At 48.4% G+C, this 24,698-nt stretch overlaps 1 protein-coding gene across 2 annotated transcripts in view; it reads left to right on the top strand.

Moving 5' to 3' along the window:
- The window catches only part of ALMS1 (ALMS1 centrosome and basal body associated protein), an 82,688-nt gene that overhangs the window by 48,863 nt on the left and 9,127 nt on the right, over positions 1-24,698 (top strand). The window contains exons 8-14 of one of the 2 annotated variants that reach the window (XM_068274149.1): positions 3,947-5,504; positions 6,866-6,982; positions 8,584-8,760; positions 14,342-15,492; positions 17,910-18,015; positions 19,509-19,667; positions 21,495-21,733. In XM_068274149.1, coding sequence (XP_068130250.1) covers positions 3,947-5,504; positions 6,866-6,982; positions 8,584-8,760; positions 14,342-15,492; positions 17,910-18,015; positions 19,509-19,667; positions 21,495-21,733 — 3,507 coding nt within the window. Of the gene's footprint in view, positions 1-3,946; positions 5,505-6,865; positions 6,983-8,583; positions 8,761-14,341; positions 15,493-17,906; positions 18,016-19,508; positions 19,668-21,494; positions 21,734-24,698 lie in introns of both variants that reach the window. The other variant, XM_068274140.1, reaches the window with a different exon arrangement.

The raw sequence follows: 24,698 nt of genomic DNA, 5'->3' as shown, positions 1-24,698 counted from the left end.
GATTGTCGGGAGCGATGAAAGCAGCGAGAACGCGTGGCGTCGGTGGATTGAAATCTACGCCCTGACAGCCAGGTAGCCATCAAAACAGGGTGTAGATTTCAATCATTAAGGTTTAAGTAGTTAAAGGTAGCCATACATTATGTGACTTGGTGGCCGATCGACCGTATGATTTGATTATTATAATGGGATCGGCTGAAAATCAGTGCTGCCAAGAACATGTCCAATCGATAATGTGACCAATTTCGGACATGCTGCAAGATGTTGGAGTGAGATGCTCGATGAGGTGCGTGGTGGAAAGTCGACTGAAAAAAACCGCATCGTGTGTACCTAGCATAAGTGTACGGCATGTGATGTCAGGACGAGCGGCAAAACCCCCGACAGCTTCCCCCGTAGTGTAAAATGTGCCCTGTGCAGTAAACATCACCTGTCGGCGTCTGCCGCAAGCTCCGTCCTCCGACTACATAAACTTGTTCAACATCATTGCCAGTGTATACATGGGCATGCGTCAGACGTCACACGTTACCACGTATACACCGGCAACCATGTGGGGCGTGTTTATGTAAATGGGGGACGCAGGCTGCGGCAAAGACAGGTAACGTATACTGCACAGGGCACCGGGGGGGGGGGGGATTGTCACATTTTACACTAGAGGGGGTACATCGGCGGATGCAGCATCACAAGGCCGATTCCCAAGATATTTCATGCTGAAATCGATTGGGAATCCTCGCCCAGCGATGTATGAGCAGGCAACAGATTGCTCTGATCAGATTCGATCAGAGAGGGATCTGCCTCTTGACCGATCTGATCAAACCAAGGTCGTCCAATCCTTTAAACTGCTTGCAAAGTTTTCAACGCCAGGCATCTGCCCATGTTCTGATGTACCTTAAATTCCGTCCTCAGCCTCCTGCTGCATCGATTTTCTAGCAGATTCAATGAGAGTGATCGAATCGGCCAGATATTGATGGGAAAAATAAGTTATTTACTGGCTGAAATGTCTAAGTATCCTTCGCTATCGGGTCAGTGAGATTTTATCTAGTTTGGAATTAAACCTTTCACCCGGATGTATTGCAGCGGTTTACGTTTTAGAACTTTATGTGCTTCAATACAGGAAGAACTCATATTGAATAGAGAGTTTCCGCCATAGCGGCAGAACGACCACACGTGTCGTGTTCTGCTTTTGTGGTTGAGGTGACCTTGATATTTTCAGCTCGCTGTTCAATGCTGCCTTTGTATCCATCAAGGTAGTTGAGTCCGCCTGCCCGCCGCCGCTCAAGGCCGCACGTCCCACGCCGTTCTGCCACAACAATGATCTATTTCAGGCCATCTCTTCTATAGACGAGAACGCTCCTCGCCGCCGGAAGTCTCATTTATAGCACCTTCATTCACTACTCTCGCTTTTATTCCCGCGCTATTCTTTATACGCCGAGAGCGGTATCAAAGTACTTTCTTATTTTCCTTGTATGATATTTATAACCCAGCATGAAAACCGCCAGCAGCCGCAGAGAATAAAGGCCTGCGGCGTAGGAGTCGGCGTAGGCGGTTTTCGGAGAAGCCATGTTTCTGAATGAAGGTCTACCCTTCAGAGAACGCTAGCGGAAGCAGTAAACAAGGTCAGGAATGTAACACGCTTTCTATGCATTGAGCTGGACATGTAGGCGCGAGCCAGGCAACAGTATTGTGTGTGACAAGAGGGAGCCCTCAGCCAATCGGAGGTCCAACCTCAGAATCCCGCCAAACAGGATCTATTCTGATAAGGAGGCACTTCCTGTGTGGTAACAGGCGACCTGACCTAACTAACAGGGTGGGACTTCCTCTTTATCAGAGTAAAAGGGAACTTGGGCAAATATGGAAGATTACGCTGAGGACTTCCTTCTGGACTTGCCTGGCTCTGGTGTAGCTTCCATACCTCATATGTTTGTTGTGTTTTTCTTATGTGCTTTGTTAGTCATTTCAAGGCTTTATACTGTAACTGAAAGTCAGAGCTCCAGTTTCTCTGGGGTCCAATCGTTCAAACACTCCAGTGGCTTGTGTTCATGGCTAGTTTGACTGCAGAGCAGGATCATCCACAAGGCAACCTAGGCAACTGCCTGGGGCCAAATGGCCATCAAAGGGCCCAGCTTCCACTTTCTCTGACCATTATCCCGCCTCAACTTACCAAAAATAGTGTAGGAGAAAGCGAAGGCCCCATTTAATCTTTAATCATTTTCTGTGTTTTGAGTTTTAGTTGATCTGCAGTTGCCTTGCATTGTAGTGTCCCAAATGCATAAACCCAAAAATGGCACAGGGTGAAACCGAAAAACCGCTTACCCTGTTCCTGCAAAAGTCCCGGCGGCATTTATTATCATTCCCGCTCTAGGTCACCGAGGGGAAAGGCTGAATTGCACTGGGGGGTTTTTTCTTGGAATTTTGGGCTCCATCTTTTGTCGATGCCCAAATTACCTTCCGAGTGCCACTATAGCTGTAATTCACATTACGGCCTGTGGCGGCGCCAAAATGTCCGGAGCCCTTTTTGTCTGCCTCATTCCAAATACACCATATTCTATTTTTCCCTGTTTGGAAAACTTTAAAACCTTAAGGGCCTGTTCAGATCACAAATGCGGATGGCCATGCGTGCGGAACGCGTGCGGACCGCAACGCGTACGAACGCATGGCCATCCGCGTTTGTGTGCGTTGCGTGGCTGATCCCATCACTGAAAAGTGAATGGGACAGCCACGCGTTTTAGTAAAATCTGCATGCAGCATGCGTTCCCGGACCGCACAGGTCCGGAACGCATGCAGTGTGAACATCAGACATTGCACTCTATGCAATGTCTGATGTCGTGCGTATCGGCCACCTGCACGCGTTTCCAAAACGCGGCTGGAAACGCGTGCAGTGTGAACGCTCCCTTATGGCTGCAGTTCCTGCAATCTTAGATCTGCACATGATCATATTTTATCCTCCTCTGGAATTACCTCCTCGCATTCACCTATACAAGACTTCTTACGTGCCTCACCCCTCCTTTGAGATGCCCTTCCACAGCGCATCCGTCACTCTCTCACCTTTTGAAATCTTTAAACGCTCCCTCAAAACTCACCTTTTCCGACAAGCACATTCTCTAACTTAGTCAATTCCCCCTTCAACCTTGCGTCAAGTTGTACTCCTGTATGTATACTGTATACTTCCCCACCTTTTTCAACCCCCCCCCCCCCCCCCATTCATTTAATTCATGTAGATTGTAAGCTCACAAGGGCAGGGCTCTCTCATACTTTTTTGTTTTGGAATGTATTTATTTCTTAGCTTGCACTCTGTTATACATTTTATTCATCATGTTTCATCTGTCATTGTAGCCACCAGCTCTGTATTTTGTACCAGTGTCCATATTTGATGTATAGCGTTGTCTGTATCATTAGGTACCACTCTCTAGGTCTTTTTTTACCACCCCCGCCAGTCACTGCGCATGCGCGCACCCGCAGTGCGCACACAACAGCCCGCCCACCGCGCGCACACAACAGCCCGCCCACCCACCTCGCTCCCTGGTCCCGTCCAGCTGTTCGTTACATGCGCAGTAACAAAATAACAGGGACACAAGGACAGCTGCTGGACGCAGCGACAGTAGGGGATTATTATAGAGGATAATAATAAGTTCTAAGGCAGTGTTTCTATTGTGGTCGATATGCATTCACACTACAATTCGCATATCGATGGACAGCAGGCGGGGTTTTTTTACAACAAAAATGGCGTGCCCTTTTAGATCGATCTTTTAAAAGTTGGGAGATCACTAGATGGCTGGATCCTGTAGAGCATCTTTTAGTTAGTTCTTCCCTTTGACAGCCTTCTGGTTTGCAGTGTTTGGTGTTCGTTCTCTCTGATGGCATAGCCTGCAAAGCATGGGAGTGCTTGGTTGTGTTTTTCTAGGTATAAAGATTATTCTTATTTATCTCATGATTAATGATTTGTCGTTCACAGGGTTACAAACACTCCAGCATTGAATCTGAGGCGCTCCGGCCTGCCAGAGGTGGTCAGAAGTTCAGGTTGCAGCTGACTCCATCGCCTCTCCTTGACCAGTTCCAAGTCACTAGTGATCAAGACTCACTTGATAATGGGGAACGTCCACTAAGCTCTCCTGCTAGCAGTGGAGCTTCTGATGTCTCACCCAGCTCCATGACTGTTGGAAATATCAAAGCAATGGCCACTGTAGCTTCATTGTCTGACCGGCCACCCATAATCTCCAGTCAGCACCAGGAAGATCCATTGACAGATGTCCACACTCCAGTATCTGAACAGGTTACTCCACATTCAGACAGAAGAGCAGCATCTCCTGTAAAACTTCTTGAAGAGCCCACAAAGCCGATATCTTCCATAACGTTTGCATCACGAAAACGGACCTCACCTCTATCTACCTCCGTCAGCCCTGAAACTGTTGGAACTTCTTCTACTACAAGAAGCTATGGCTACAATAAGTCACTTACCGACCCATATTATGAAGGAAAACCACTTACTGACATGCACGATGCTGACAAATCACTTACTGACCTGCACAATAAAGACCACCAACCTTCTGAAACCACCAGAGCAGATGCTGCTCACCTTAGTCATCAAGATGCCTCCATATCATTTCCCATGGAGCAAGATGGAGGTTTCTACCAAACCAAAACTGCTGCTTTTGTAGATGAAAACCAGTCTGATATAGATAGAAGCCACCAGAGATCTGACCTGTCCTGGATGGCCAGCAGAAACTATCCTCTGCATGAAGACAGATTTGCTGTGACCATTGAGAGATCTAGCAAGTCTTCACGTCTTGAGGAGGAAATTACTGGTTTTAGCCATGATGCCTTAAACATAGAAAGGTCAGGAGTTAGAGAACTACATCAACAAATGCCAGATGTTAATGTTGGGGGCTGGCAATCTTATCCGGAACGGGTACATTCTGAGAAGATGCGTAGAGATGATGGCTATAGCTCATCTTCACAAGAACTCAGAACAGAACCATTCACTCCTTCTTCTCCAACTAGGAAGGCCCTCTCTTGCCTCCGGGTGACCATATCTCCAAAAGGAGACCTGAAAGCCCCTGAAATGTCCCCTAATTTAATGGCTTCAGATACCAGTTACCATGTGCAGACTATTGGGTCATCATCTGGATTAGCTTCAGAGAACCTATCCAAGAGTACAGAAATCCTCACAAGCCATGGCTTGTCATCTGTCTCACCACGCAGTCCTTATTTCCTCCATTCTCCTCCAAGAACAACCCAGGGAGACAATAAAACCAGCAGCGAAGACATTGCCCGAAGGGCAGACAAGGATAATCACCCAGACATAACCACAGATGAAAGAAGGAGGTTGCTGCTGTCTGATGCTACGACTCAGATAACAACAGAGAGTCCTGAGAGAACGACCTTCTCGGCTGAAATTTACATTGACAGCTCGTTAAAAGAAGACTCCAGTTCTTCCACCGTCAAGGAGCACTACACTCCGGAGAGACAGTCGTCATCACGCATTTCCTTCTCTTCCCTGTCCAGGGCTACTGGTAAGCAAGTACTTTATGTGTCTTCTATATAGTCCATTATTGCATAGTAGGTGTGGTCAATGAGATCCTAATAATTTTAAGTTGAAGCAAATGTAATGCAGATCTATGCAGCAACTTGGCATTATTAGCATAATATTATTTATCCCTGTGGTGTATATAGTAAAGCTCCGTGAACACTAGATGAAACTAGACCAAAGCAGTCGATAGCGACCCCGACTCTGCCGAGACTCCAGCGTGTGTTTATAGCAGCCCCTGACCCCTCTCGGCCAAGGTGACATGCCTTGTACGTTTGCGACAGGCTTTAATCTTACCTGCCTTTGGTTCAACATAATGTTGTCTATGTGAAAGTCTAAATTCCCCACTGTAACAGTTGGCTACGTCTGGAAGCAGCCATCTTGCATAATAATGTAATATCCAGTTCAATCAGAAAGCTTGGCAGTCAAAAAAATGGCAGTGTGCTGCTTACAATCAGTGTAGATTGCACACAGAAGCTTTCTGCTTTAAAAAAAAAACTGACCTGAGAGAGATATGGAGTCACCCATATTTATTTACTTTTAAATAATACCAGTTGCCTGACATCCTGCTGATCTTTCATGCATCAGTAGTGTCTGAATCACACACATGAAACAAGCATGTGGTTAATGCAGTTAAACATCTGATCTGCATGCTTGTTCCAGGTCTATGGCTACAAGTATCAGAGGCAGAGGATCACGAGGACAGCCAGGTAATAGGAATTGTTTAAAAGAGAATACATAGGGCATCCTCCATATCACTCTCACTTCCAGTGTGCTGTAACACAATCTGGAGTTCTGATCTAAGGCTAGTGATAGCATTATGGTTAACAAGGTGCTTTGTGTAAAGACACATAGTGCTGACTTGCTCTGTGCTGTTAGAATAAGCAGAGACATAACACGGGCCTAATCATACACTGCATGCCGCATTCATGGTGCGATTGCTTTTATGTCCCAGTCAGTACCACAGAACACGACTTTACAAATGTAACAAAAATTCAGGACTGCGGAGTCGGAGTCTGTGCAATTTTGGGTACCCGGAGTCGGAGTCTGTGATTTCATAAACTGAGGAGTCGGGAGTCTGAAGATTTTTGTAGAAAATCCACAGCCCTGATGAGTATTAGACTATGGAGTCTCAGAGTCAGAGCAATTTTGGGTACCCGGATCGGTGGTTTCATAAACTGGAGGAGTTGGAGTCGGAAGATTTTAGTACCGACTCCACAGCCCTGCAAAAATTGCACGCTAGTGCGTGAGTGCAGATGTATTACATCCAGGTTCAGTGCCGTTACCGTACTTGTGCAGGGTTTATGGTGCAGGTGCCTATGTTGTATTGTGTTCTGCTTTGTGTAGATCAGCCCCTGCTGCTGCCATACAGACCCCCCGGGAGCCCCGAACTATTCTACATCCCGTTTATGGAAGGCGGGTCTCGGATGTCTCCGGTCAGCACCGTCGAGAGCTCCCACCCAGGTATAGCACAGCAATTGTATATTATAATACTCAAGTATTGTTCAAAAAGAAGAACCAAAACATGGAGGGGACTTTTAGCATCTCAAGCACTGCGGCCTCTGGCCCCTAAAGTGCACGTGTAACTTTAAGAACAAAAAGTTTCATACTTACCTCAGTAGGAAAAAAGCCACTGGATGCTGGAGAGTCTTCCCAGATCCTCCATGACCGCTCTGCTGCTGGCCAGGACCCTCTTCAGCTTCTTCCCAGCTCTTCCCTCCGTCTACAAGTTTGGCTGCACTGCGCAGGCGCCGGAAGGGGTTGCTTCTTTGCAGTGTCGCAAAACCGCTGAAGCTCAGAGAAAAAAAGGCTTTCCTACTGCTAAGGCCCTCTGTGCTACAGTGCAGTGTGTCCCGCTTGTACATAGAGAGGGGCGCGGCTGAGACCAGTGTTCCACATTAACGCCAAAGATTGTTTAGAGGGTCACAGTGTGGGAGGGGTGGATGAGGATGGGGGAAGCCTAGGGACCATCCAGAGGCTTCTACTGAGGTAATTATCTAACTCTCTTTTGTTTTTAATGGACTCACAAGCCGAGTAATAAAAACTTTTTATTTATCTTGGGCATCTTCCAGCCCCTACAAGTCACACGTATCCCTCGCAACAGCTGCGGTCTACCTCCGTCTCTTCCTGACAGCCTCTGAAGATCTCCGACCCCGGATGAGTCGACATCTGCGCATGCGTGGGCGTGCGCCAGCATCATCAGGAGTGTACTGTGCAGGCGCAGTACACACCTGTTAACTTGTGTGCGGCACGGGCGCAAACCCGTGCATGCACAGAAGACGCCAACTCATCCGGGGTCGGCAAGCCTCAAAGGCTGTCGGGAAGAGACGGAGGTAGACCGGAGCTGTGGTAAGGGATACGTGTGGCTTGTAAGGGCTGGAAGGAGCCCCTGGTAAATAAAAATAGTTTTTCTTTTCAGATCATTCTTTTTATTTTTATTCTGTGATCATTGTGATTGGCTTACAGTGATCACATGGTCAGGAGCCAATGAAACAGGTTCACTGGAGTCTGGAAAAAGGAATTATTTATAGAAAATGTGAGCTGTTTATCTTGTGCCGGTGTTTGAAGAGTGGTCATTAAAGTATATCCCATCTCTCCCAAAGTCAAAACAACCCTTTTAAAATCACTTCTATGTAGTTCAGGTGTTCAAGTTCAAGTTGGGATGATAACTCTGGTGTTTCCAGTCAGTAGCTCTTCATGCTTAATTGTGAAAGCTGCCTTGTGCTGCTCTCAGCTGTTAGTAAAATTAGAGTGATTACTCCTAATGCATTATACGGAGAGCCAGCATCCCTACAGATGAGAAGTCTCCTCCCTTCCTATGGAATGAATCTATGCATGCACTAAGCCATGTGAAGCAATCTGGGTGGGAATGGAGGCAGGAAGATTGACTTCCTGCTTTGTGCAGGCTTCAAAATCAATGAGACGAATGAAGAGAGTGGAATTCTGGGTATCTGTTTTGCAGTCAGCCAGGTTGTTGCCTTGCTTCTCAACAAGTTTATTAAACGGTCATCTGTATAACCAGGCCTGTTGTCTCTGATGTCATAGACCGCTCTCTCCTCCCGCAGGTTCCAATGACGCCATTTCACCAAAATTCTCAGCTGAAGTTTTGGGCTCTGCTACAGACAAGCACCCTGATGCCTCTATTCCCCGACACAAGGAGGGCATCTACAGCCAGGATCAGAGCCCAAAGACGGGTGCCGCAGAGAGAGGTCCACGGGAGCGCAGAAAGGCGCAAGCAGCAGGTATGCGGAAATACTCCACATTACAGGCCAGGGGAATGCAGAAAGGCGCAAGCAGCAGGTATGCAGAAATACTCCACATTACAGGCCAGGGGAATGCAGAAAGGCGCAAGCAGCAGGTATGCAGAAATACTCAACATTACAGGCCAGGAGAATGCAGAAAGGCGCAAGCAGCAGGTATGTAGAAATACTCCACATTACAGGCCAGGGGAATGCAGAAAGGCGCAAGCAGCAGGTATGCAGAAATACTCCACATTACAGGCCAGGGGAATGCAGAAAGGCGCAAGCAGCAGGTATGCAGAAATACTCAACATTACAGGCCAGGAGAATGCAGAAAGGCGCAAGCAGCAGGTATGCAGAAATACTCCACATTACAGGCCAGGGGAATGCAGAAAGGCGCAAGCAGCAGGTATGCAGAAATACTCCACATTACAGGCCAGGGGAATGCAGAAAGGCGCAAGCAGCAGGTATGCAGAAATACTCAACATTACAGGCCAGGAGAATGCAGAAAGGCGCAAGCAGCAGGTATGCAGAAATACTCAACATTACAGGCCAGGGGAATGCAGAAAGGCGCAAGCAGCAGGTATGCAGAAATACTCGGCATTACAGGCCAGAGGAGCGCAGAAAGGTGCAAGCAGCAGGTATGCAGAAATACTCAACATTACAGGCCAGGGGAATGCAGAAAGGCGCAAGCAGCAGGTATGCAGAAATACTCCACATTACAGGCCAGGGGAGCGCAGAAAGGTGCAAGCAGCAGGTATGCAGAAATACTCCACATTACAGGCCAGGGGAGCGCAGAAAGGTGCGAGCAGCAGGTATGCAGAAATACTCGGCATTACAGGCCAGAGGAGCGCAGAAAGGTGCAAGCAGCAGGTATGCAGAAATACTCCACATTATAGGCCAGGGGAGCGCAGAGAGGTGCAAGCAGCAGGTATGCAGAAATACTCCACATTACAGGCCAGGGGAGCGCAGAAAGGTGCAAGCAGCAGGTATGCAGAAGTACTCCACATTACAGTCCAGGGGAGCGCAGAGAGGTGCAAGCAGCAGGTATGCAGAAATACTCGGCATTACAGGCCAGGAGAATGCAGAAAGGCGCAAGCAGCAGGTATGCAGAAATACTCAACATTACAGGCCAGGGGAATGCAGAAAGGCGCAAGCAGCAGGTATGCAGAAATACTCCACATTACAGGCCAGAGGAGCGCAGAAAGGTGCAAGCAGCAGGTATGCAGAAATACTCAACATTACAGGCCAGGGGAATGCAGAAAGGCGCAAGCAGCAGGTATGCAGAAATACTCCACATTACAGGCCAGGGGAGCGCAGAAAGGTGCAAGCAGCAGGTATGCAGAAATACTCCACATTACAGGCCAGGGGAGCGCAGAAAGGTGCGAGCAGCAGGTATGCAGAAATACTCCACATTATAGGCCAGGGGAGCGCAGAGAGGTGCAAGCAGCAGGTATGCAGAAGTACTCCACATTACAGGCCAGGGGAGCGCAGAAAGGTGCAAGCAGCAGGTATGCAGAAATACTCAACATTACAGGCCAGGGGAATGCAGAAAGGCGCAAGCAGCAGGTATGCAGAAATACTCCACATTACAGGCCAGAGGAGCGCAGAAAGGTGCAAGCAGCAGGTATGCAGAAATACTCAACATTACAGGCCAGGGGAATGCAGAAAGGCGCAAGCAGCAGGTATGCAGAAATACTCCACATTACAGGCCAGGGGAGCGCAGAAAGGTGCAAGCAGCAGGTATGCAGAAGTACTCCACATTACAGTCCAGGGGAGCGCAGAGAGGTGCAAGCAGCAGGTATGCAGAAATACTCCACATTACAGGCCAGGGGAGCGCAGAAAGGTGCGAGCAGCAGGTATGCAGAAATACTCCACATTATAGGCCAGGGGAGCGCAGAGAGGTGCAAGCAGCAGGTATGCAGAAATACTCCACATTACAGGCCAGGGGAGCGCAGAAAGGTGCAAGCAGCAGGTATGCAGAAGTACTCCACATTACAGGCCAGGGGAGCGCAGAGAGGTGCAAGCAGCAGGTATGCAGAAATACTCAACATTACAGGCCAGGGGAATGCAGAAAGGCGCAAGCAGCAGGTATGCAGAAGTACTCCACATTACAGTCCAGGGGAGCGCAGAGAGGTGCAAGCAGCAGGTATGCAGAAATACTCCACATTACAGGCCAGGGGAGCGCAGAAAGGTGCGAGCAGCAGGTATGCAGAAATACTCCACATTATAGGCCAGGGGAGCGCAGAGAGGTGCAAGCAGCAGGTATGCAGAAGTACTCCACATTACAGGAGTAACCTGCTTATAAAATATGTATGCTAAGTCTGCCAAAAGTTGCTCAGTAATGTACTGAACGATTGTATGTAAAAATTATTTTATTATTGAATGGGATTCTCAGATTTTTCAATAATCATTTATTTTGCCATTGTAGAAAATTCTGGTCGATTTTTCAGAAAATGTATTGAGATCTTTTTTCAAACAGTACGATTGATCAACAAAATCGATCACGATTTTTCAGTGAAAAAAAAAAAACGTTTTTTAAAAAAATTGAACCAAGTATGGCCACCTAAACGTGATATTAAACTCCCTAAACTAAAATTGAAGTACCTATTCTCAGGCAAATAAAAGAACATTTGCAAGCATTCCCTGTGTGTAAAAATGTTTTTTTAATGCAGAGAGCAGGAAAAGTTTATACTGCTCTGATAATCTCCGTTATTAAGCAAATGTAATTGTTGCAGTCCAGGATATACTCTCTGCCTGTGTCTTCATTCTGCTCCTCATCCCTCCTCTGCAGAAGTGACTCGGCCATTGTCATGACAACATGCGCGGTACAGCTGTACCTGCACGGTAGCATGAAGAGCAGGTGCCTCTGTAATCGCACATGTGCAGTACTTGTATGGATGCGCCAACAGGTGAAAATATCCAACAAGCTCTTACAGCGCTGAATCAGTGGTGTTAAGGCGAGGTAGGTCATTTCGACGCGTGATCTTCCTCACGCTGCGCCTGACCCGGGCCCCGCCATAGACATAACGTTATGCAGCAGTGACGTTCACTGGACCCCAAAATACTTCTCCCACTGAGTTGCTATGAATAGTGGAATAGTAACTGACACCTGCGGCACAGTGACTGTGCAGCGAGAATCCATGTGAGGGGGTAATTGGGAAATGCAAGTGCTGTCACAACGTACGGTACTTGCGTTTCCATGCGATTCTTCCTGATGCGGTTTTGCTTTCCATTCATTACAGCGAATGAAAATCGCAATGCATTTGCGGGAATTCTTCGGCAACCATGTTTTGCAATTTCACATTGAGGCTTTTTTACACTGCAAAACGCAATTCCGATATGCAATTTTTCGCTGGATGCGAACAACACAAGAAGAAAACGCAGCCTGCAGGACTTTTTTTTTAATCACATCAACAATCGGAATCGCATGTCAAATCAGAAATCCGAATCACATGTAGTGTAAAGCTTTGTTCACATTATAAGGCCTCGTCCACACTTGAAATCGCAAAACACTAGCGATTACCGCTAGCGTTTTGCGGAGTGATTTTTCCATTATTAACGCAAAAAAAATCACTGGACAAAGTAGTGTTTTGGGAGCGATCGTGATTAGCGGTTTTGTAAATACTAATTGCTCCAGAATCGCCGCCAAAATGCTACAGGTAACGCGTTTGCGATTATTGCTAATCGCAAAACGCCCACGATTGCGGCAGTGAGAACACTGCCATAGAGTACAATAGGACTAAAATGGGTTTAAAAACCTAGCGGTTTGCGGTTAGCGGGACTCGCGCGATTAGATGTGATGTGAACGAACCCTAAGCGTTTTCGCTTATTTTTCAGCACTGGGGATTTTAAAAATCGCCTTAAAAGCGCTTGTGCAATGTCAGCTTATGTGAGTGTTCTCACATAAGAGATGAGCTTTCTATCCAATCGCAGACGCCATTTTCTTGCACCATTTTCAGAGAGTTTGCGCTTCCATAGAAAGTATAGGGAAATCGCAAAGTGCTTGAAAGAGCGCTTTGTACACCGATTTCCTGAGTGCTTTGAATGAATAAATACATTGTATTCATTCATTTCCAGGGCAGAGTTCACTTCCTGACTGACATCAGGAAGTGGAAAAAAGAGCTTAGAAAATCGCTCCATAAATCGATCCGCACTTGTGATTTATGTGAATAAGGCCTTAAAGAGCCCTAGATCTGATCTCAAAGCATAGATGTGGGCCTCGGGCAGTGCAGCCCTTCTGATCTCCCTGCAGATCGTGTTGCATCATGTTTCTCCAGAACGCGTCTGTAATCAAGTTAAGTGGGTAAAAGGCCTAAGGCCTGATTTTGCGAATTCTCACATTATAGTCTGCCACTCACCTAACCTGAATCCTGCAGTGTAATGCCGCGATACTCCTGTACAGTGTTGGCTGGTGTTCATGTTAAGTGTTAGGCTTGTTCAATAAAGATTTTTTTGGGGGAAAAAAGAGCTAGCTTCTTCTATTGCAGAGCTACAGAGAAGATGGCCGTTTCTGATTCGGCCGCGGCTCCCATAGCTCTGCGTAGCAGCAGCATGAATAGCTTAGCTGAGCCATGCAAAGCGATAGAGATTAGTCTGCGTGCTGCATAAATCTGCAGCATGCCGTGCAGAGTAACACAGCAGTGCGCTGTAGTCGGGCAAAGCCATTGAAAAGCTAGGCAGCGTTTACCTGCAGGGAAATGGAGATTTGTGCTGAATTCGGCACTGGTGGAAACGGGCCCTTAGTTTCCCTTTAAAGGCTGCTACCCTCACCCACTGCTGAATACGTATGTAGTACTAAGTGGGAAAGTTGCCAGTAGCAGTATAACGGCTAGTCACATGATCTGTGCTCCATTATATTGCTATCCTTCCCCCACCCCTTTGCATCCAAAAGAGGCTTCCCCCATCCTCCACCGTCATCTGCATCCTGTGCTGGGACCCCCACAGCATGGCCTCAGTGTGCATCCACGCTAGCTCCGTCCCACTCAGGCTCTAGCGGAAATAGCCGAGCTTGAGCGGGTCCGTGCTACAGCACATATGGCTTGCATCTTAGCAGTGATGCGGACCCGATCTAGCCCTGCTTTGCCGGAGAAAGACGAGCGGGCCAAATCTACTGCGCAAGGTGCAGACAAGCAGAATTTTAGGGGTCCCAGAGCTGGGAGGGAGGAGGACAGGGAAGCCTCTTTAGTATCCAGAGGCTTGCCCCCTCCGGGGTGAGTAAACCATAGGAGCACTTTTGTTCATTACAGGTAGACTTCAAAGTGGATCCGAGATAAACTTTTGCTCATTGCATAATTGTGTTCCTTACATATAGTTTATAGGGCATTCCTCAAGCCAAATACTTTTTTGTTTTAATACTGGCCGCTGTCATTGTATCACAGGAATAAATAATCATAAACTGTTGAAGCTGTGTGCAGATAGATTTGCTGTGTAAACTATCTAAACTTTAGATAAGCTATATAAACAAGTTACTTGTCATAGTTCGTTTTTCATCTCGGATCCACTTTAAGGTTTTATTTATTTTTTATGATACAACTCTTTGTATAATTGTTAGCTGACAAAACCTTTTTGTATCCTTTTTAAGAATCTATTCAAGAAGACAAGACATCGTATTTTAGTCTCCAACACAGAGCCTCCTATCCTGAGCCAGCATCTAAATATGATCATAAGAAGACGAGCCTCCAACCCGTAGCTGAAGATGACGAGTTTTTCCCACTGCAGCCAGAAATTGACCATTCTCAGGAGCCGCGGTTTGGTATGGACTTGCCCTCTAGGTACAGATCCTCAGAGGTGACATCTGTCTTGACGCAGACTGACAAAACAAACTTCATTGACGCTGGTTCCAAGAGCAGAGAAGATCCTCAAAGAAAACACAGATCGGATCAGACAAGTCACAGTCCTCCCAAGTCACCCATTGGAAGTCGGGATTCCAGGCTCGACGCACATGAGAAACGTGATGACCTTGCCTTCTCTAGTGATCGCCTCAGTGATCTCCGCAAGAGTTTACAAAGAACAGAGGCTTCCGTAACTCAAAGCGTAACCTCCAGTCACAGCTTAGATGACCTATGGGCTCGATATACTGAACGACAGAAAAGCCAGATGTCCGAATCGAACAGCAAGCTGGAGACGTCATTGGTGGAGCGGCTGGACCGCCTTGCCAGACTTCTACAGAATCCAGCACCTTATTCATTGTTTGTTTCATCAGATGGAAAAGATGAGACCTCAAAGGTCAACAAGCAAGATCATGAACACAGACTGCAAGCCAGGAGAATAGAAAGGGAAAAGTTATACCAGAAGAAACTTGGAGTGGATCCTCTCTCAGTAAACAGGACTTCAAGGAAGCATAAAATGGACAATGGAGATATCTCTGTAAGCCGACTGTTGGAGAGCGCCTCTTCTGAGAATGTTGGCAGTGGTGGGTCCTTGTATTCCGATTTCTCATCTGAGGTAAAGAGCAGTACAACTGAGAGCGCCGTTAGCTCAGAGGCTGCCATTCAGACAGATAGTGGATCTACAGTGGGCACGACCAGTTCTGTTTCCACCATAGACACCATCAGACTTGTCAATGCATTTGGCCCAGAGAGGGTCTGTCCTTCATCAAAACTGTCACACCTCTACGATAGTATCGACCTTCAGAGGAAACGTTCTGAAACCTCAAAGAAAGCCAGTCGGACCTCGGCAGGCCGAGGACATTCCATAATGGAGATGGATGATCTTCAGAAGAGTCTCCGTAAGGTAGATGAAGCATGACAGAGAGGAATGGGTAATGTGTGAATGTAACTTCACCTATCCTTCTGCACCCAGAAGTAAAGTCAGCAGCTATATGGAGATCGAGGGACAGCGGCCTACTTATGCAGCTTCCAGGGGCTCCAGCAAGGTCTGCCACCAAGGCTATTAGTTCCAAAGTAACCAAAATGGTGGGTAGGGTGATTCATTATCCTGCCACAGAGAATTGCTAAGTGGACCCTGTCCCTCTCTAGTCTCACATCAGATATCGTAGTGTAGGTATAGGTGACTACGAGCGTAAATCTTGCTGGAGCACAGGCAGAAGGCATGTCCACTAGTGATCCTATAGTGGGGTCTCAGGAGTTCACCACCATTGGCTTTTCTGGTCATCTGTGTGGGGGGAAGGTGAGGAGAGGGCAGAAGTATAGGTGAGCTTCTCGTCATATGGCTGGGACATAATAGCTAGGATTTTTATTAGTGGGAGAGAATTAAAGGACCACTGTCTCGAAAATCTTAAAATTTAAAAAATATATGTAAACATATACAGATAAGTACACTTCTTCCAGAGTAAAATAATCCATCAATTACTTTTCTCCTATGTTGCTGTCACATTAAGTAGTAGAAATCTGACAGGTTTTGGACTAGCCCATCTCATGGGGATTCTTAAGATGTTCGCGATTTTCCTTTAACGTCTTTATTAGGTTGTTTTCCTGTTGATGTCCTTGTTTACCTTCTTGTTCCTAGTATTAGTAGGAAATAAGTCAATTTCCCCAATAGCAATACAGACAGTAACAGACCACTACTGCAAATGCTTAGATATTCTGCTACCCCTTCGCATGATTGCGGCCCTCCTTGCCATTTTATGTGGCCCTCGAGATCTTCAAAGTTTCACCATTGTAAGCAACAAAATAGCGACAGCACACTGATGAGAGTTTCTGATTGAAATTTTGTCAGTTACAGCCAGCATGCATAACCCACGGGACACTCCCCTCCCAACGAAATTAGCATGGAGCACCCTCCTGAGATTTCCCCACCCCCATTCCATTTCCCCACTACTCTGTGTTTATTATGTGGTCTACATGCAGTCTGCAAGCATTCCAACATAATCATAAAAGTGTCTGCTGTAATGAATCTTATCTCAGTCAGCCTGGCTTTATTTGGTACATTGCCGGGGAGAGGGAAGCATGTTATCTCTCCTCCTGCATTCCTGCTCCTCACTCATTGACTGAGGGCAGTTCAGTGTGAAGTTGCTGAAATCCAGTCTATGCTGTGCTCACATATGTTTACAATGCAAGCTAGCTAGGACAGTACAGTCTCTTGGAGAAAAAACGAGAAAGGGAGGAAATGACATCAGGATTGGCTTTAGTCAGAGGAAGTAAAGATGGAAAATGCCTAAAACAGTTTTCTCTTATTTTACTATATAAAAATATAAAATTCACTGAAATCAAAACATGGACAGGGCAATACAAATGTAATGTAAATAGATCAAGTATTTATCTACTTATATATGTGTTTTTTTTTTCCTGGGATAGTATGACTGTCCCTGCTGCTTTAAGCAATTCAATCAGACTAAAAGAAATGTTCAAAAATTATGATTCAAGAACCGCTCAATAGAACAAATGTTCATCACCAGTCCACCCCATTAAAGGTACCCGATCGATCGTTTGGGGGATATGCCATTAATGGACATTTCTGCAGAAAAATGTTTCTGCTGCTGTACTTAAAAGACACATCTGAGCTCTAGTAAAATAAAAAAAATCCACTTGCCTCGGGCTTCCTCCAGCCCCTGCCAGCCGTCCTGTGCCCTCGCCACAGTTCCGCTTCCAGCCGGTGGCCCGGGGTCTCCTCCGGTGCGGGTTGTCCACTGTGCCTGTGTGAGCGGCTTTCAGAGCCACACTGACATCATCCGGACTGTGCTGTGCAGGGACAGTAGTTCTGCGCCTGCACTGTACAGTCCGGATGTCGTCAGCGTAACCAGTGAGCGCACGCTGGAGCGCAGGAGAAGCCGACCTGGCGAGGCATCTGCACGGAGGGAACCGAGAGCCACCAGAGCTGTGGCAAGGGCATAGGTCGGCTGCCAGGGGCTGGAGGAAGCCTGAGGTAAGTGGATTTTTTTATTTTTAAAGTGCTCAGACCTTCCCTTTAAATGACTTGTAGGGTAGCAGGAAGTCGGATATATTACTACAGTACTCTTTAATTTTAGCAAAACGTAAGGAAAATTCCCCCCAAGCAGGATACAGGCGAAAATAAAACCCATACAGTGATTTTAATCGCTCCTTACTTTGTTCAAAACGGCAGTAAAAGTTTTGGATTAGCTTCCGGTGGAATGCAGATGACTGAATGTTGTGATAACGAGTGTCTGACCTCCTGCTGTGTTCTGTAATAGAGACTGTCCGTCACTCTCGGTTTCTCTCTCTCTATAGAAGATGGCTGACATAGACTCCGCCTCCTCATCAACCACTTCCTGGGAGCCCAGCCCAGCCCTGAGGAGCAAAAAGAGCAGCAAAATGCGGAACAAAGGCATCCAGGCAGGTAGGTGGTCTTCAGCCTCACCCGCCTCCTCCCTCTGCTGATCAGAGATGAATTGATTGTGGCCATAACTGTAGCTACAGTGGGTTCTTGTTATTGGACTCTCCTGTAACTGCACTGCTGAGCCAGAAATACTATCAGAGCGAGGTGGGCTTAGTCACGTGATCTCTGCTGACAGGGAGGCACTGGCTTTTAAACAATACCAATTACCTGGCAGTCCTGCTGATCTTTCATGCAGCAGTAGTGTCTGGATCACACCAGAAACAAGCATGCAGCTAATTCAGTCACACTTCAGTCAGAGCAGCTGACCTGCATTTTTCAGGGTCTATGGCTAAAAGTATTAGACACCCAGGCAATCTGCATTGTTTAAAAGGAAATAAATATGGCAGCCTCCTTATCCCTCCTACTTCAAGTATCTTTTAAGCAAAAACACATTTAAAATAAGTTTTCTAAAGTCTGACATAACTTTTCTAATTTAAAGGAAACCTAAAGCAATTCATTATGAGCCAGTTTAACCTCTTGAGGACCTCTTAAACCCCTCCCCCCCCCCTCCCCCCCTAGTGTCCAGGCCATTTTTACCAAAATAGGCCACTGCAGCTTTAAGGGCTCGCTGCATGGCAGTACAACTCAGCACACAAGTGATTCTCTCCCCCCCCTTTATGTCCACCAACAGATTGATCCCCCAATCTTTATTTTTTAATAAATATTTTTTTTTAATACATTTTCCTATTTTACTTTTTATTTTTTGAATCCCCCCTCCCTTCCCCTGCCAGCCAATCAGCGTGATCGGCTGTCATAGGCTTCAGTCTACGACAGCGGATCACTTCCCTGCCTCTAGAGGGGACAGCCGTGCTCCGCTCCGTCATTCAAGCAGGGATGCGCGCGATCCCCTGTAATCACCACTCCCAGCCATTAACGCCAATCAGCGTGGAGCGGTATGGGGCTGCCGCGCTGCTCACGCCAATTGGGGTGGAGCAGCCGTTAGGCAGTTTATTTACCTGGGGCTACTACATCTCGTACTGCGCATGCGCAGGATGCTCCCAGCGATGGTAGTGCGATTAAGGACGTGCATGGCCAGGGTCATGCAGGCACAATGGCCATCGACTGGCTGAGACCGCCGGAGATGAACGTGGGTTGCTGCGGGGGACCGGAGGATCAGTTGGTCACGGCGCGGGCATTTGTTCGTACGAATAATCATTTGTAAACGATTGTTCTGCAGATTGTATCATTAGTGGCTACCAAATCTCCATTTTATGACTGCATCACTGTCCTCAATGGGATCCTAAAATCGGGTTCCCATGATCTAGTATCAGCGCTGCGTAATATGTTGCCGCTTTATAAATATAATAAATAAATAAATCTAGTATTAGGGCTTGCTGGAAACACAGGATGTTGATATACTGGACAAGGCTGACAGGGTGTTCAGGCCTCTGTAGAATGTATTTGGAGCAGGCTGGTTCTGACGTATATTTGCGTATCTCCGCCCCCCCTTGCAGGTAATCTGGAAATAGTGAACAGCGCCACCAGGAGGGGTACCAGAGACGTCGGCCTCACCTTCCCATCACCACGAGGAGATGCAGGGAAGACCCCGATGGATCCGGGGCGGGGCACATCCAGTGTGGCGGCACCAAAGAGCAAGCCGTACATACCGCCTGGTGAGCAAGCTGTGAGGGGAGTCAGGGCGGTCTTATGTCATTCCTGGGCAGTATTCACAGGCCACACCCATACATAATCCTCTATGGGGGGGAGATTAGCCTCACCACTCCTCAACCTAGAGGACAGAAAAGCAACAAGGACAGAAACGATCTCCTGACTGGATCAGGGCTCCACCTTCCCAGCTCCCCAGCACTGTATAGACGTGAATGCCCATCAATGTAAGGAAAGCAGCCCGCCCTATATTAAGGTGGACCTAAACTCTTGCACAGGACAGAAGGAAAACAGAGAGAAATGCACCCTGTATGTATTTAGAGAGTTTAGCCTGTCTAATCCCCCCTCATCTGTGAGTAATCACAACTATAATTTGATCTCTCAGCTGTGTCACCTCAGGAATCTCCTCTGTCACAGCAGAGCAGCTAATTTGTAAACACAGGATGTTAACAATATGTCTGCTTCCATGAAAGCAGGAAGTAGAAACACTTCTGATTTATTGCAGGGTTTGTAACAGCTGTAACAAAGAAATGTTTTTTCTGCGATTGCTTATTTTTTAGATCAGAGAGGAAGCTCTGAGTTCAGGTCCACTTTAAGTGAAAGAATAGAAGTTGTCATAACTACTTCACATGGTAAAATATTACACATCTTAAAGGACAACTATATGGAAATATTTTTGAAATTAAAATTACATATAAAATGCACATATTTTTCCCAGAGTCAAATGCACTATAAATTACCTTTTTCCCTATGTTGCTGCCACATTAGTTTGCGGGGGGAAAAAAGCTCAGTCAAATTTTGGACTAGTCCATCTCCTCATGGGGGATTCTCATGGATTTCTTTATTTTAGAAGCTCTAAGGCCCTGAGCCCACTAACGAAGTTGTGCCCGCTTTTGTCCACTTTTCAGCATCTGTAACATTGCTGAGTAACTGAAAAGCGGACACAACTGCGTCATTGGGCTCAGACCCTTACTGAACAACAGTTGCTCAGTCCAACTGCCAGAATAGTGTGTTAGAGAGTAGGAAGGCTGGCTGACATCTGTATATCCATGCTTTCCAGGGAATGGAGAGTGACGGTACAAGTTGTATAGAAAGTAATACTGAAAATCTCCCATGAGGAGATGGACTAGTGCCAGATCTGTCAGATATGTACTACGTACTGTGACAGCAACATAGGAAAAAGTCATGCATTTTACTCTGGGAGAAAAGCACATTTTATATGTATGTATTTTACAATTGTTTGTGATAGCGTTCCTTTAAGTGGAAAGCGGTTGGAAGCAAACTCTTCTGCGGTCCGATCTATGTAGATTGATAATGTTCTCAGTCATTTGGACCTGCTGGTAAATACTGATTTGTGTGACCTCACAACATATGCCGTGTCCCGTGGCACTGTGGCGCTCTTGGTGATGGCGGACACCCCGGGGGAGTCCAGGAGTTGTGCTGGCGGAGAGGTCAGCTTTTATACACCACACACAGGCATGAGGTAACACAGACACACAGGGGGTGGGGGAGGGAGACTGGAGAGGTCTGTCGTTCACAACGGTCATCGCAATATCACACGCCATTACCATCGCACACCCGCTCTACCCCTTGTGGCCTGAAATCAATCGGGCATCCATGTTGCAGATTTTCTGCCAATTCGCTAACATCAAACTGGTTGATTAACCAGCAAAATTGAGTAATGTATGGGCACCTTTGTATTTTGATACCTTTAGTTTGAGCACCGGTATACTGTGAGTGGTGGTACACTGACATCAGTAGTTAGTGGATGGACTTCTCGTTAGTTACTGGCTGATGATAACACTCTTACCTCGTCTGTTGTGTGACATCGGCAGGGCTCAGCTGGTTTGTCCCGGCGGATAACATGAAAGGCGACTCTCGGAAGGAGAATAGACCTAGCGTGAGGGCGGGTCCTGCTCCAGCCTGGTACGAGCCGATGACCACCACCAAGCCCTGGAGAGAACCCCTGCGGGAGAGGAACCAGCAGGACCCGGCTATGGGGAGAGAAGCACCAGAACTGCCCACCGATGCAGCAAGCAAAACCGTCAGGCAATTCGTCAGAGTCACTCTGCAGGTGAGGCTCCACCCCATCATGTGACCCTGCAGTTGAGCCCCCGCCCCATCATGTTACCCTGCAAGTGAGGCCCCACCCCATCATGTGACCCTGCAGGTGAGGCTCCGTCCCATCATGTGTCCCTGTAGGTGAGGCTCTGCTCCATTGTGTGACCCTGCAGGTGAGGCTCCACCCCATCATGTAACCCTGCAGGTGAGGCTCTGCCCCATTGTGTGTGCCTGCAGGTGAGGCTCCGCCCCATCATGTAACCCTGCAGGTGAGGCTCCACCCTATTGTGTGTCCCTGCAGGTGAGGCTCCACCCCATCATGTAACCCTGCAGGTGAGGCTCTGCCCCATTGTGTGTGCCTGCAGGTGAGGGTCCACCCCATCATGTAACCCTGCAGATGAGGCTCCGCCCCATTGTGTGTCCCTGCACGTGAGGCTCCCCCCTTCATGTATCCCTGCAGGTGAGGCTCCGCCTTGTCATGTGTCCCTGCAGGTGAGGCTCTGCCCTGTCATGTGTCCCTGCAGGTGAGGCTCTGCCCTGTCATGTGTCCCTGCAGGTGAGGCTCTGCCCTGTCATGTGTCCCTGCAGGTGAGGCTCTGCCCTGTCATGTGTCCCTGCAGGTGAGGCTCTGCCCTGCCATTTGACCCTGCAGGTGAGGCTCCGCCCCACCATGTGTCCCTGCAGGTGAGGCTCCGCCCCATCATGTGCCCCTGCAGGTGAGGCTCCGCCCCATTATGTGTTCCTGCCGGTGAGGCTCCGCCCCATCATGTGACCCTGCAGATGAGGCTCTGCCCCATTGTGTGTCCCTGCAGATTGAGGCTCTGCCCCTTTATGTAACCCTGCAGCTGTGGCTCCACCCTGCCATGTGTCCCTGCGGGTGAGGGTCCGCCCCATTGTGTGTCCCTGCAGGTGAGGCTCTGCCCCTTTATGTAACCCTGCAGGTGAGGCTCCGCCCCGTCATGTATCCCTGCAGGTGTGGCTCCACCCTGCCATGTGTCCCTGAGGGTGAGGCTCCGCCCCATCATGTGACCCTGCAGGTGAGGCTCCGCCCCATTGTGTGTCCCTGCAGGTGATGCTCCGCCCCATCATGTATTCCTGCAGGTGTGGCTCCACCGTGCCATGTGTCCCTGCGGGTGAGGGTCCGCCCCATTATGTGAAAGTTTGGATAAAAGGCATACAGTCTTGCTGATAGTTTCGTTAGCCACATCACATGCTGATGGATCCAGTGAGAGTCCTGTGAGGGGTAGTCAAACTGTAAGAGGCAAATCTAAATACATTCCAGTCAGAAAATGATGGCAGAGAATGATGCAATTTCCAGTATCGGACAACAGATCCAGAGGGACTCCTATGGCCGATATCTCCCAAGGGAAAAGTGGTGATCCAATGCAAGGTGAGGGTGTCGGCAAAATGTGTCAGGCCACCATAGACTCCAGCCACACCAGCATTCTCAAAGCAAGGCAGAGGCGAGAGAGGCTCCAGCCTCAGGGCGCAGTGTAGGAGGGGGCGCAGGGCTGGGCCGAGGTGAGGCGAGAGAGGCTCCAGCCTCAGGGCGCAGTGTAGGAGGGGGCGCAGGGCTGGGCCGAGGTGAGGCGAGAGAGGCTCCAGCCTCAGGGCGCAGTGTAGAAGGGGGCGCAGGGCTGGGGCGAGGCGAGAGAGGCTCCAGCCTCAGGGCACAGTGTATGAGGGGGCGCAGGGCTGGGGCGAGGCGAGAGAGGCTCCAGCCTCAGGGCGCAGTGTAGGAGGGGGCGCAAGGCTGAGGCGAGGCGAGAGAGGCTCCAGCCTCAGGGAGCAGTGTAGGAGGGGGCGCAGGGCTGGGCTGAGGCGAGAGAGGCTCCAGCCTCAGGGCGCAGTGTAGGAGGGGGCGCAGGGCTGGGCCGAGGCGAGAGAGGCTCCAGCCTCAGGGCGCAGTGTAGGAGGGGGCGCAGGGCTGGGGCGAGGCGAGAGAGGCTCCAGCCTCAGGGCGCAGTGTAGGAGGGGGGTGCACAACTCACTCGGCTATCATTCACCTATTGTGTTTGCAGAGGGAAATAAGTAAAGGTGATACATGGCAGTGACTGCAAGCCAGATAACTAGAGATTAAGGTGTTGGGGGTCCTAGGGCTCCTCTTAGTCGGGTGGGGTGGGAGGGATGGAGGGGTGACGGGTGGGGTGGGAGGGGGTGGAGGGGGGGCACTTTGGTGTCTCAGCCTTGGATGCTGGAGGAATTTGTCCCGGCTCTGCCTCAAAGCTTCCCTGGTAGTCTAGATAGGGCCAAATATAATGCAAACTGGGGAAACCACTTGCAGGCTAAATGTCATGGCTCCACAGGCCAGATTTGGCCCATGGAGCAGAGTTTGACCTGTATGATCTAGCATGTCGATATAGCTTCAGTAAAGTATGGAGGTTGCCTTACTTAGTATAGAAGACCAGCTGCCCCGTTAGTCTGTTGGGGACAGTAGTGTGTAACCTACAAACCTGGAACAAGCATGCAGCCCAGAATAGCAGATCTGTATAGTGGTTCTTGTCCCGTCAGCCAGGATGTAGTGGTAGAGGCAGAGGACAGCTGTCAGTAATGTCTCCTCAGTGTCCTTCTCACTTCCTGTCCCCTTGCTAATGGTCTGACCGTCCTCCATCTTGTTGTGTCAGGATGTAGTGGTAGAGGCAGAGGACAGCTGTCAGTAATGTCCCCCTCAGCGTCCTCACTTCCTGTCCCCTTACTAATGATCTGACCGTCCTCCTTATTGTTGTGTCAGGATGTAGTGGTAGAGGCAGGGGACAGCTGTCAGCAATGTCCCCCTCAGTGTCCTCCTCACTTCCTGTCCCCTTACTAATGATCTGACCGTCCTCCTTATTGTTGTGTCAGGATGTAGTGGTAGAGGCAGAGGACAGCTGTCAGTAATGTCCCCCTCAGTGTCCTCACTTCCTGTCCCCTTACTAATGATCTGACCATCCTCCATCTTGTTGTGTCAGGATGTAGTGGTAGAGGCAGAGGACAGCTGT

The sequence above is a fragment of the Hyperolius riggenbachi genome, chromosome 1 (genome assembly GCF_040937935.1).
Source record: "Hyperolius riggenbachi isolate aHypRig1 chromosome 1, aHypRig1.pri, whole genome shotgun sequence".
Lineage (NCBI taxonomy): Eukaryota > Metazoa > Chordata > Amphibia > Anura > Hyperoliidae > Hyperolius > Hyperolius riggenbachi.
Note: the sequence above shows the minus strand (reverse complement) of the source record. Positions and strands in the feature narration are given on the sequence as shown.